Here is a 14,275-nt window from a genome sequence, read left to right on the forward strand (position 1 = left end):
GAAGAACCAAAAACTGTAACAGAAATGAAGTTTCGATCTCAAGAATTACACATGTATATAAAAAAATTGATTTCAGGGCGCCTGGGTGGCCAGTCAGTTAAGCGTCCGACTTCGGCTCAGGTCGTGATGTCGCAGTCCGTGAGTTCGAGCCCCGCGTCGGGCTCTGTGCTGACAGCTCAGAGCCTGGAGCCTGTTTCAGATTCTGTGTCTCCCTCTCTCTGACCCTCCCCCATTAATGCTCTGTCTCTCTCTGTCTCAAAAATAAATAAACGTTAAAAAATAAATAAATAAATAAACAAGCAAGTAAATAAATAAATAAATTGATTTCAATGCTCTAAAGCTTTCTCTTCATGACCTCACACTGAAGTAGTCACCTTTAAGCACCGAGAATAAAAACTCAACAACACTGGCCTTATTTGTACCTAAAAGCAGACTTGTTATCTTGCCTTTAACCCTATTAAGTACTGTTAAAATATTAAAGAATATTACTTTCCTGATTTGGAATTCATTTTTTTTTTTCCTTTTCAGTACAAACTCATTTCCCTTTTATTAAAGTTCTAGTTACCATGACATCGTTTGGTACTCAATAGAGGAAAACTTGTTCAAATAAAGTAATATGTTATTATCAGTATTTTCTATAATCAGGCAGCATTATGAATAAATCCTTGAGAAGCCATCCATGGGGTTTACACTTTGTCAAGGCCCAGCTCCTCTGGAATGCAGATTTCCAGTTCATTTAAAGCTGGTCTAAGTTCCTGGATGACACAGAGGTAGATTTCCTTATGAGGTTCTGCTTTGTCCTAACCTCTAGGATGTGATATGCACAGCAAAATCCTTTAGCTGTCTGCATGCTTGCAAAGCAGCATCAATGATTTTGGGTTCTGGAACCAGGTCATAGCCCACAAGCATGTTCATCCCTTTACTCAATTCGCAAGCATCAGTATCTGGCTTGTTGAAGTAGGTTATCCAGTGGGCATCAAACTCCTCATTTGTCTCATGTGACTCAGGGGAGTAGCAGTGAACTGACTGGACAGTGGCCCGTGACAGTGCAGCTGGGAACCAGGGCCCAGATCCAGGTACAGGAGGCCTCAAGGGCTGGCATAGGAGACTGTGGCTGTTGCAACAGAGTGGCCCTCAGCATGACGGCAACGGTGGCACACAGCCTAAGCTGGAATTCATTTCATTTACTCATTTATTCACTGATTTTTTAAAAAGTCTTATTAAACACTCACTTTGTGCAAAATGTAAAACACAGCCCCTAACTTCAGAGAGATGACAGTCTAATAAAACAGCATTAAGAAGATACATATGAGGTACTAAAGGAGTTACTGTCCTGTTTCCTGTTTTTGAGAGGGTAAAAGGGACAACTGGGGAAGAAACAAGAAAAGCCTCTGGAAAAAAATGTATCCTAGTGTTCCTTACGTCCCTTAGAACAATCGAGAACTATAAACATCAATTCACACTGCCAGCATAGCAGTGTTCCAGGAAATAATGCCAATATTACATTCTTTAACCTACAAGCTAACAATGTGAACAGTTACCATACAAATTGCTCCTTTTGCCTTTTCTCAGGCCTACGACTCTAGTTAAACTGTAACATGTGAGGGCAAAAGAAATATAGTCTTTACTTTGTATTCTCCAAGTGCTCACATAATAATACAGTATCGATATCACATGTACCTACACAGGAAAGAGAGTCAAAGAAAAAAGAACATTTAAAAAGGAAGAAGGGGTATGTAATGAATAACGAAAAGAAAGAAAAAAGTACATACTAGTCATTAACTAATGCCAAGTCCAATTTAGATCAAACTTGCAATTTTGGAGCATTATTGACATTGGTGGATTGAATACAGGTTCTGGAAAGTGTTCAATACACAAACGTGAATATAACATTTATTTGGTAGGGCAGTACTTTGCCACTGAATGTTTGCTACATGAATATATTTTGGGTTTTTTTATGTCAATAAGCCTGGGTCTAATGATGCTTAGATTTGAATTCTTGGGTAGGACAGGTAAAGGAATTATATTAATTGTTAGTATCCTTAGTGCTATTATTGATAATAATCTTAGCAGACTATTTATATAACTAAAGAAAACAGTTATTAAAACTTTTTTTTTTCCAGTCTTCACCTCATGGAATAAAGACACACTCCAGTGTTCTCAAGAAAGTTGACCATTGTTTTCGTCTCTAGGTTTTATTTTTTTATTATTTATCAATTTCCTAAAAACAGTAACAAAAGGCTTTTGTAAATAGTTTTACTACAATTTTTTGTTGTTACTCATTCTTTTAAAGAATTAACATTTGACTGACTTGACAAAATCTAAGTTCCTATTCATTAATCTATTCACTTATGCAGTAAGTATTTATTGAGTGCCTACTCCTTGCCAAGAATCATTTGCCAGGAACCAGTACACATAACAACAAGCAAGAAATTCCTGCTTTCACGGAGCTTACACTGAAATAAAAAAAGAGTAGCGATAAACAAGTAAGAAATACACAGTGCATTAGATAGTTATAATGTGAAGAAAAATAAAGCACAATAAAGTAGATAAAACTGTGGGGGTAGGGTTGAGGGACAGTTAAATGACATAGAGTGATCAAGGATGAAAGCTCTATTCATAAATTGAGTTCTGAATACAAATCTGAAGGAAGTGAAGGAGAAAACTACGCAGTCTTCTTAAGGGACAGTCCTTTAGGAAAGGAGAATAGGAAGTAAAAACACATTTTCAGATAAGTGCTTGAAATGTTTGAAGGCAACAAAGTTAATTAGAATGCAGGCTGGGGTTGGGGGTAGGTAGGTAGCAAATGGGGGAGTAGAAAACAAGGCTTGGAGCGGTAATAAGGGCATCAGAGAGCTCTGTAGACCACTATAAGGACTCTGGCTTTTATTGAGTAAAATGAAAAGCCAATGCAAAGTTTCAAGCAGTAAAGTGCAATGATCTGACCTTCATGGTAAAAGAAGTATTAGCCTGCTCAAGTGAGAACAGACTGAAGTAATTTTAGAAGGTGTGAGATCAGCCAAAACATTATAACCAAGGTGAAAGGTGAGGGTGACTAGGACTAATTTGGTGACAGAAATAATGAGGAACAGTCAAGACCACTGCATATATTTTGAAGGCAGAGTCAACAGAACGTGATGTTGGAAGGGTAGTCAACGTTAACTCCAGAAGTCTTTGACGAGAACAAATGGAAGGATGAAGTTAGCATTTACTAAATTCAGAAGGGATGTGTGGAGGATGTGCAATCAGCAGTTCATTTTTACACATGTGAATTTTGAGATGCCTATTAGAAATTCAATTAAAGATGATAAGACAGATGTAAGTCTCAAGTTCAGGAAAGAAGTATTGGCTGCAGATAAAAATCTGGGTGTCAGTTTTCAGATGCTGTCAATTAGAAAGTGAGCATGGCACAAGAGGAAAGATACCCAAGGACTGAGTATTTAAGCATTTCAGCATGTAGAGAGGTCAGAAACATGAGGAGGAACTTACCAAGGAGGCTGAGAAAAGCAGTCAATCAGGTAGGAGGGGAATCAGAAAAGTGCAATACTTTGAACTCAAGTGAAGAAATATTTAAAGAAGGAGGGGGTAATCAAGTGAGTCAAAAACTGAGGCCGAGGAAGAAGAGAACTGACCCCTAGACTTAATAATACAAAGCTCACCGATGTCCTTGCCAAGAGCGTTTTTATAACAGCCATGACAAAGCCCTGAGTGGATGGGTTCAAGACAAAATGAGAAGAGAAGAACTGGAGACAGCATAAACAATGTTCTGGAAAAGTTATGCTGTTAAAGGAAGCAGAGATATAGGGAAGTAGCTGGAAAGAGATATGAGAGATAAGGAAAGGGTCTGGGGGTTTTTTTTGTTGTTGTTGTTGCTTTAAAGAAGGAAGACACAACATATTTGATTGCTAACAGAAATGATTCAGTAACAGGAAAAATATGATGCAGAAAAGAGTATGAGTTCTTTAGTAGGCAAAGAAATAATAAAAAATAGTATACAAATGGCAAGGATGAATTTAAGAAACAAAACAAATGAGCAAAGGAAAAGAGAGACAAACAGATTGTCTCTCTTTTATTTTAGAAACAGACTTCACTTTTAGAGAACTGATGGTTACTAGAGAGGAGGTGGGTGGAGGGATGAGTTAAATAGGTAATGGGGATTAAGGAGTATACTTGCTGTGATGAACACTGGGTGTTGTATGGAAGTGTTGAATCACTATATTGTACACCTGAAACTAATATGCATGTTAACTAACTGGAATTTAAATAAAAACCTTAAAAAAACGGAAGGTTTTGATGGGGGGTGGGAGGGAGGGGAGGGTGGGTGATGGGTATTGAGGTGGGAACCTTTTGGGATGAGCACTGGGTGTTGTATGGAAACCAATTTGACAATAAATTTCATATATTTAAAAAAAAAAAAAGGAAGGTTTGACTCAGATCATACCAGAGACAGATCACTCAAAGTAACAGATGAAAAGCAGATATTTATAAACAGGTATGACTGACTGCAAGTAGTGGTAGTGAGAGCCTGGGAAAATTTTCTTCCAATTGCTTCTATTTTCTCAGTAAAAGAGGAAGCAAGGTCATTTGCTTGAAGTGGAAAACAAGAAGGTAAGAAATAACCATCTAGAAAGTGGGAGAGTAATTAGACTGAGGAAATAGAATAGGATGGCCAGAAGGTGCTCACTTGACATTATTAGTTATAAGTGTAAAGTGAGACCAGTCAGAATAGTTGTATGCTTTCTCCAACCACATTCCACTGCCCAAGTTCAGGCACAAAAGAGATGGAGAGTTGGATTTCACAAAGTTAGTTTTTGCTAGGTAATTTGTCATAGTGAAAGACAAGGGCAAGAGAGGTGAGGCTTTGTAAATTATAATGAAAGAATATGGATTTTAAGCCAAAACAGGAAAATAAAAATGAAGAGAGGGACACTGAAAAAAAAACAACTAGTAAAACCCATATATCCAAATAGGACAAAGAAGTTGTGGAGGTAGAGTCCTTGAGGAATAAGCTGGAAAGACAGGAAGTAATGGTAAGTCATGGGATGCTTATAATTGAGACTATGGAAGAGTTGCTATTATCAACAATGATAAACGTGATGGTATGACTACAGGTGAGAGTTCTAAGGGTGGTGGACAAAATCACTGAAAGAGAACAAATAAAAGACTGTGTACTATTGGAAGGATCATTGTTTTGGATACTGAAATCACCAAGAATTAAGACAGTGTTGGGAAGAGTGACAGGGAGTCAAGTGTTAAACTTTTCAAAAAATGAGGGTCTACAGATGAACCTAACATAGAGGGTTAACAGGTGTATAGTCTGGCAGGAAAAGCCTCAGAAACCTTTGGGGGGTAGTTAGGGAGCAGGGGAGACTCTTGAAGTGAGAAGCAAGGAAAACACTTCCCTCATCCTAGTTCTAGACCCAGCGGTATTAAGGGATTAGAGAGAAAATAGTCACTATGTAAGAAAGTTGTACAATAGTGTGTGCAGGGACAAGCCAGGTTTTAGAGCAAAAAAGGTGAAGAGGTGTAGAACACAGGGATTTTGCTGATAATGTGCAACAGGAGGGCTTTCTGGAAGAGTTTAGGGAGGTATGCAGAGGGTGGGGGTCAGATTAGGTTATGACCAGAGGGAAAAGTCTGGAGTCCAGGGCTTCTGGTGATTATAGAAGAGGAATAAAAGATATGATGGAAATGGTCCATTAGGCCTAGATAAATGTTATACTGAAGGGCAGAAAGGAGGGAGGAAAGGAAGGAAGAGGGAAGGAAGAAAAAAAAACTGGTATGCCACTTATATTGCCCCCCAGCCACAAATTCGCCCTCCATTGTCCTCCTTGTGAGAAGAAAGTGGACAATATAAACACGTCTTCTCTGCTTGCTATCATGATGTTAAGCTTTGTCAGCAGACAATGTTGGAAGGACAATGCAGAAGAAAACAGCCTCTATTCCTGATTAGCATGCTTCCTTTCTTCTTGTTCCTGCTGCATGTGGGACACACAGTGACATTTACCCTGTGGGCAGCTGCCAGGATCATTCTGCTGGTGCCCCTGCCAGCTTCCCTGTGAACTTTAGCAGCAACCCCAAGGCCAGCTTCCCACCAAATTCTGCTGGTGACCCAACTGGCACCCCAGCCTACTACCCAAAGAGCTCAGCAACCTCTGGCAACTCCCACCCGCACTCCAAAAGGCTTCCCAGAAGATTCAACGATCCTTCAAGCAGCTCCCCAGTACATTCCACTGGCACTCTAGGCAGGTTCCCAGAAGCTTCATCAGCTCTACAGTGGACAGTTTCATGTCTGCCAGCCTCGGCCTGTGGCACGTCAGTGAACTCCACCATCCAGTGGTTTACAGCCATACCACAACCAATAAAATTTGGATCTCAGCCTTAAGGATGGGACTGGGGAGATCTTCCAAAGTCTATTCCTTCTTTGGGTACTCTGTCTCAGCCCTAGGAAGAGTGGCTGCTTCCTATGATCTCCTACTCCTATATTCTTTAGAGTTCTTTATCCCTTAAAGTTCATTCCCTAAAAATAGTTACTGATTATTTACATTAAACTTCCCTTGATAAAATTATTACGTTTTTTCTCCTGACTGGATGCTGACTTACACAAGTTATTTGAAGACTAACTTACAATAATCATTTGAACTACCTTATGACAGATTTTAACCAAAGTGACTGATGATTCCTACCATGAAGTTTATCTTACAGCAATGTGTTCACATGTGCCTAAACACATATATATGTAGGTATGCATACAGGTGCATATGTAGTCCAAAACAAAACAGGTTTCATATGCCAAAGCATGCAGCTATTGACATGAAGAAAAATGACAAATTCCTGCAACTAACACTGTGTTCTTAGGCATGTCACTAAATGCTATACGCCTTAATTTTTTCAGATGAAATATTACCAAGTAGGGGTGCCTGGTGGCTCAGTTGGTTAAGTGCCAACTCTTGATTTTGGTTCAGGTCATGATCTTACAGTCATGAAATCGAGCCTGCTTAAGATTCTCTTTCCCTTTCCCTCTGCCTCTCTCCCATGCACGTGGCGGCGGGGGGGGGAGGGGGCAGCATGTGCTCTCTCTTGCTCTCTCCCCCAGAAAAAAATATATATTTATAATTAAATACTACAAAGCAGACTATACAGTAACATTCCTTCCAGCTCTATGATTTTGATTTATTTATCTGATTGTGAATTCTCAAATACAAATTTTTCCCACATTTTCAACAAGTGTATTACATGTACTTGTTTTAGGCACAAAAACAAATGCTCTGCTCAGGTTGTTCAAAAGTGATTTCACAGATAACATCACTTTCTCTTTATTGCACCAACTACTTAATATATCTACTTCATGTTTCCTTGTGATTTTGGTAAGTCTTCCTAGTTTTAGAAGACTGATGAAGCAGGGAATAGCAATGTTCTTTAGTAACTTAATGAAAACAATCCTATAAGTATCAAGATAACTGAATTGAGCTGCAATAAAAAAAAAAGATCAAATTTAATTTGTTACTAACACAGTTTGTAATATGATCATACCTGTTTATGTTTTTGAAGTGGTTTCTTTTCATGTAATTTTTTATCTCCAAATTTCTTATATGTTAAAGGTACTCCGTATTTAGCGGCAGGCTTTGTAATTTTCTGAGCAGACACAACAGAAGCCAAGCTTTGTCCTGAAGCTGGTCTTTTAGCTACATGGAAAGATACAAAGAGTTTTTTCTAGAGTTCTTTATATCAAATCTTTACTTTCAAAATTCTTCAAGATAGCACTTTTTCATTTTTACCATCATTGACAACATTTGAGACTTTTCGTTAAACATCTTATTCACGCCTTAGCACATGTCAATGCCTTCATTATAAACTATTTGATTCTAAAGCCACTTTTTGGAAAAAAAAAATCAAAAGGCCACACATCTCTAAGATATTAAAAATTTCATATTAAAAAAAAAGCATATCCCTAAAATTGACTGTGAGTGATGACTGTATAAATCTGTGAATATACTAAAAAACACTGAATTGTATACTGTAAATAGGTAATTGAAAGGTACAGAATAATTAACAAAGCTGTTAAAAATGTTTTTAAAAGAACACTTACTGTTTTAGAAATTACTTTCAAAATTAGCACATAAACTTTAAGAGTAACTATTAAACACTAACACCATCATTTTGAGCAACATTAACACTTTCTTCATCTATATAACCTGAACAATACAGACCTACAGAAGAACAAAGACTTTAAAACAATTATTATAGCTCAGGGTCTAGTGGAATGGGTACCTTTATACACTAATGGTGGGAATATAAAATGGTGAAACTTTCTGGAGGGGAATCTGTATCAAGAATAAGGTTTATGGACTGCTTTTAAAGAAATAATCAGAAGAGATATATAAAAAGGGTAAGTACTACAGCAATAATGAATTCAATTACTACTGAAACCTAGACAAGGTGAAGTCAATCTTAGAACAATAATAAATTCAAGAAAAATGTTTAAATTGAAGAAATTTAGAGGAAAGTCTACTATTTATGTCTCTCAGAGACATTAGGAACTAAGAAAAGTGAAAGAAACAATTTCCCTCTGAGAGTTCAACGGTAAGATCAAATCAGAACACATATATACAACATCACAACACTGTAACTTGGCTAAATGTATTAACATAACCAAAGAAATACTATGTATACCAGTACACATACTGGCATACATACTGGCAAAGGAGATAAAGTCACAAAAGTGTAAAAATGAAGATTCCCAAGAGAAAAAAATTGAATAGTTCCCATTCACACCCAGAAAAGAGGGAGAATTACATCACTGATTTGGTGGTACTTTTCAGGCTCAGTGACAAGGCTACCAGCAGGATAAAGCTTAATATGGGGAGTTGGAGCCCACAAAGTATCTACAGGCCCATCAGCAATACAACTCCTGTTTGAGCCTCATGATATTAAACATTTCATTCATCCAACTGCTCTTACAACAAATTAACTTTCTAATTCCTATGTAGGCTTATCTACATGGAAAGAATGTGCTGACATGGAATATTTTGGTCTTTGTGACAATGAGGCTTTTTGATCAAGATGTGACTTCTCATGAGGCGTGACCTCCAGGAGAGACATGCTGATTCTGCTGTTTGTCTGTCTCTTGTGAATTTCGTTTAGAGTGAATTGATTTCCCAGGGACTGACAGTCTCTGCACCCTGAGAAGATGAGTCTAAGTGTCTTTAGTTAGAGGTAAATATTGCTGGCCTTCCTAAGAACACACTGCCATCCCACTTCCAGCTTCCATGGGCTCAGTTTTATAATACGGTATTTTTTTCTAGTAACTGACTCAAACTCAAAATGGAGACACACAAAGCATTATGTTTGAAAAACAATATACTCTTCAAATCTTACATAACTTCCACTGACTTTAGAAATCCATTCTGGTATCATTCTATGAAGAAGAAATACAGTGTCCTTTGCATACAAACATACGTACACATAGTACATAACCATACCCACAATCTTATAAATATTCTGCTGCTGTTGGCCACATTTAAAAGAAAATTATCCTTGGTAAGGTACCCAACTTCATATTAACTTACTTTTTAAAAATTTTAGAATATGAAGTATTTCTCAAAGAAACATATATTACATAAAGATGTACACCTAAGACATTTTACAACATTCTACAACAATCTTAGAACAGCAGCTAAGAAGGACAATTTCAAGATAGATTTCATTAAATAAGGCAGACAAGAAATGGAAATTTTGTTATTAATTCATCAGGAAGTGTTATATATTGTCCTCTCTCAAAAATAATTTAAAGATGCATTTCCCCTGAATTAAAGTTATCTACAATTATCCCAACTTATTATACCTACGTATATCTCTAATACAATTAGAGAGAATTACTAATTAGCATTAGTGTATTAATTACTGCAAACATACCTGTTTGGACTCACATTAATTTCACTTACCTGGTATAGGGTGCACTCCAAACTTGGAAAATGTTTTTAGACAAAATTCTTCTGCTATAAGCTTAGATTGAAAGAGGACAAAGAAAAAGTTAGAAAAGATGTCAAGTTGCCAAAACAAGAAACCTATCCATTAATCAGATTACATTTTCTCCCTTTTTCAGTCACAAATATGCTATCAGATAAACTATACTTACTAAACCTAAGTAACCCATTCACCAAATTCATCTCATGCTAATTCCCTTCCACTCTTACAAAATTCTTACATAATTCAACATATATCTCTTTTTACTATTACTAAAATACTCTAATACTTATTCCCTAGCATTCATGAGCATATTTTGAGAACCAAAAATCACATTTCCTGAAGTCATTTTCTCTCACTAAATTTTTTTTCCCTCTTTAAGTGGAAAACGATGATGTCAACAAAGATTTAACTCAATTTTCAGTCTGTTTTGTTTCTTACTGGGTGGGGTAGGGGAGAGCAAGTGAATAATTTTCTCTTTAAGAGAAATGAGGCCTTCTGGAGAAAACAGTCCCACAGTAGCAGTGGAACAGAAGCTCCAACAGGCAAAAAAACCACGACTGAGATGGTCATCTGTCCCATTAAGGATTCCCATATAGCAGTTTTCAATCTCATACTGGCAGAGATGGCACCACTGGGGACGTAGTCAATAGTGGAAATCCTCAGGCTCTCCCACCTCAGAATCACTAAAATAGAAATTGTAGCAATGGGACCTACCAATGTCTTCCAAATGATTTTTTATGTATGCTGAACCTTGAGAACCACTTCACCAAAAGATAAATTAAATTAAGTGAAGGTCTGGTTCATGGGCAATTCAGAGCAACTGTGTAAATATATATTCTCTTCTGAACATTTGCATTTTTTCCCTTCCTTTTTCATAGAAAAAAAATGGGTGACTTACGAACTCCAACTTGCCCCAAACTGGGCAAGTTTCTTTCACTGCTTGAATGTGGGTTTTACTTTTTTGTGTGAATGCAATATGAACTAAGAGATGTGGCATACATAATCTGAGAAGATTCTGAAATCTCTATGCTGTGCTATCCAACATAGTTGCCACCCATATGTAGTTATTTAGATTAACAATTTAAATAAATACATCTTAAAATTCAACCCGTTGGTCACACTAGGCACATCTTAACTCTTTAATAAACACATATGGCTGGTGGCTACAATAATGGACAATGTATATATAAAATACTCCATCACAGAAAGCACTGTTGGACAGCACCTATACTCCTAATGAAGTAGAGTTTAACCATGATTTGTCAAGCTTCTTCCAGGGTGTGCAAGATTGAGAATTAAGTCCTATTAAACCTTGGCTGATGGTAGATAGAGAAGTAAGAAGAGATTAAAAAAAAAAAAAAAACCCTACAGAATATTATTGTAGTTCATATAAAAAAAGCTCATAAATTGTTTTAAAGTTTAAGCCATAAAACATGTATTATAAACTTTCTCACTAGAATACTGAACTAGTGATATATAGCAGAAAAGAGACCTTAGGAATCAAAGAAGAGCTTTCATGAAAAATGAAATCTAAGTGATATCTAAATAGCAACAAAAAGCTATACATATACTAAACACATACTATCCAATATTCTACTTGTTAATAATCATAATCTGCTTTTTTTTTTCTTTCCATATTATAAATCTTGACATACTAGGCTTGAATATTTTCTTTCATTGCTGGCTAGTTGAATTCTAGTGCTTGACACTGTATGTCCTAACCACTGGTTTTGGGATAGGGTGGGGTGGGGGTGGGGGGAAACTGCAGCAAGATTCAATGAAGTAGTTGCAAAAAGCAATAGTATATTGCATCATAAATCATCCTTGAAATGTTGTTTATAACAAAGGAGTATTATTAGACACCTACATTTCAGAGATTCTTGCTATATCCTATATAAGTAACCTTCAATCTACATATTTTAACTGGCTTTCTTGATTAGTAATGTATTCTCCTTGTAGGAATAGTTAAATCCACACCTGTTTTCTGAAAATTATTTGTTCACACAGATGCTCTATTAAGCCAGAGAATATGGATAGTTATCTCATGAGTACATAAAAGTAATAAAACTAGGGGTGCCTGGGTGGCTCAGTCGGTTAAGCATCCGACTCTTGGTTTGGGCTGGGGTCATAATCTCATGGTTTGTGAGTTTGAGCCCCACCATCAGCCTCGTGTTCACAGTGTGGAGGCTGCTTGGGATTCTCTCTCTCCCTCTTTCTCTGCCCCTCTCTTGCTCTGTCTCAAAATAAATAAATAAACTTATTTAAAAAAAAGGCAATAAGGGGTGCCTGGGTGGTTCAGTTGGTTGAGCATCTGACTTCTGCTCAGGTCATGATCTCACAGCTTATGGGTTCAAGCCCCACATCAGGCCTTGGGCTAACAATGCAGGGCCTGCTTCAGATTCTCTGTCTCCCTCTCTCTCTTCTCCTCCCTTTCTCAGGCACACACATACTCTCTCTCTAAAATAAACTTAAAAATTTTTTTTAATTAAGAAAAATGTAATAAAACTATGACTTTGCTAGATATGTGATTTACAGAAGATTTTAACAGGCACCTGGGTGGCTCAGTCAGTTAAGCATCTCACTCAATTCAGCTCAGGTCATCTCACAGTTCATGATATCAAGCCCCACCATCTGGTTCTGCACTGAAAGTGTGGAGCCTGCTTGGGATTCTCTCTGCCACTCCCCCAGTTATGCACCCCCCCAAACAAATAAATAAGCATTAAAAAAAAAAAAGAGTTTAACAGTGGTCATTTATAACATAGGCCATACGAATACTTAATATAAAATAATTGCAGTTTCAGGAAATTATATCAATAACCTGTGCTAATTGATTTGATATAAATATTTAACAAATCCCATCAAATTAAAATTTTAGTTCAACTCAGAAAGTATTTATTACGCATCTATATGTGAGTAATAGAGAAAAAAATCATGAGTCCACAATCTATTATACATACAAATGCCCACAGAACGGTTTCCAAGAATTATTAAATAGAATATAATCATATAATTTGATACTAATATATTTATATTAGTATAATAAAACAATATATTGATGTTTTATATTGAATATATTGAGCACTTACTACATGCTAGACAGTAAGCAGTTTACATACATTATCATTTTTTTAATTCTTTAAAAAAATTAAAATTTTTTAAAATAACCACCTCATGATGCAGATATGTTTATAATCCCATTGTTTACAGGTCAGTAAAGTAAGGCACAGAAAGGTTTAATAATTTTACAGTTAGAGACGGTTACCAGAAAGGAGGTAGGTGGGGGTGGGTGAAATAGGTGAAGTGATTAAGAGTACACCCATCTTGATGAGCACTATTGTACAGAATCATTGAATCGCTGTATCATACACATAAAATTAATAACAACACTGTGTGTGTGTTAACTATACTGGATTTAAATTTTTTTTTAATAATAAGTTTACAGCTAGAAACCCAAGAAGACAGAGAGTAGACAGGCAGCTGCCAGGAGTTGTGGAAGAGGGGAACAGGAATTATTGGGCAATGAGTTTGTTCTACAAGGTGAAGAGCTGTGAAGATGAATGGTGGCACTAAAATCAAAGTGAAAGTCTATTTAATACCACTAAACAGGGCACTCAATGATGCATTTTATGTTATGCACATTGTACCATGATAAAATAATTGGAAAATACAATAACAGAAACCTGAGACAGAGGGATGGTTTTGTGATATGGTGATTTATATTAAGAAATAAATATTCGGTGTCCGGTTCCTGGCACACAGCTCCTAAAACTCTTAAAGTACCTAAGTGGTTAAGAATAAAGGTATCAAAATCCAAAAAGGATAAAGGTGTCTTTTGTTATGCCTAACAAGCCCCTTTCTCTTATTTTTAATATTGTACTGCATTTTTAAAAATTTTTTTTAAATTTATTAAATCCAAATTAGTTAGCATATAATGCAACAATCATTTCAGGAGTAGATTCCTTAGTGCCCCTTACCCATTTAGCCCATCCCCCTTCCCACAACCTCTCCAGTAGCCCTCAGTTTGGTCTCCATATTTATGAGTCTCTTCTGTTTTGTCCCCCTCCCTGTTTTTATATTATTTTTGTTTCCCTTCCCTTATGTTCACCTATTTTGTCTCTTAAAGTCCTCATACGAGTGAAGTCATATGATTTTTGTCTTTCTCTAATTTCACTTAGCATAATACCCTCCAGTTCCATCCACGTAGTTGTAAATGGCAAGATTTCATTCTTTTTGATTGCCGAGTAATACTCCATTGTATATATATACCACATCTTCTTTATCCATTCATCCATCGATGGACATTTGG

At 36.6% G+C, this 14,275-nt stretch overlaps 1 protein-coding gene across 9 annotated transcripts in view; it reads right to left on the reverse strand.

Annotated features, from left to right (window-relative positions):
* NEK1 (NIMA related kinase 1) overlaps positions 1-14,275 on the reverse strand; it is a 216,960-nt gene that overhangs the window by 155,583 nt on the left and 47,102 nt on the right. For all 9 annotated transcript variants that reach the window (XM_049631313.1, XM_049631305.1, XM_049631310.1 and 6 more), the window contains 2 exons: positions 9,945-10,005; positions 7,534-7,685 (listed from right to left, as the gene is read on the reverse strand). In XM_049631313.1, coding sequence (XP_049487270.1) covers positions 7,534-7,685; positions 9,945-10,005 — 213 coding nt within the window. The remainder of the gene's footprint in view (positions 1-7,533; positions 7,686-9,944; positions 10,006-14,275) is intronic.

Source organism: Panthera uncia, chromosome B1 (genome assembly GCF_023721935.1).
Source record: "Panthera uncia isolate 11264 chromosome B1, Puncia_PCG_1.0, whole genome shotgun sequence".
Classification (NCBI taxonomy): domain Eukaryota; kingdom Metazoa; phylum Chordata; class Mammalia; order Carnivora; family Felidae; genus Panthera; species Panthera uncia.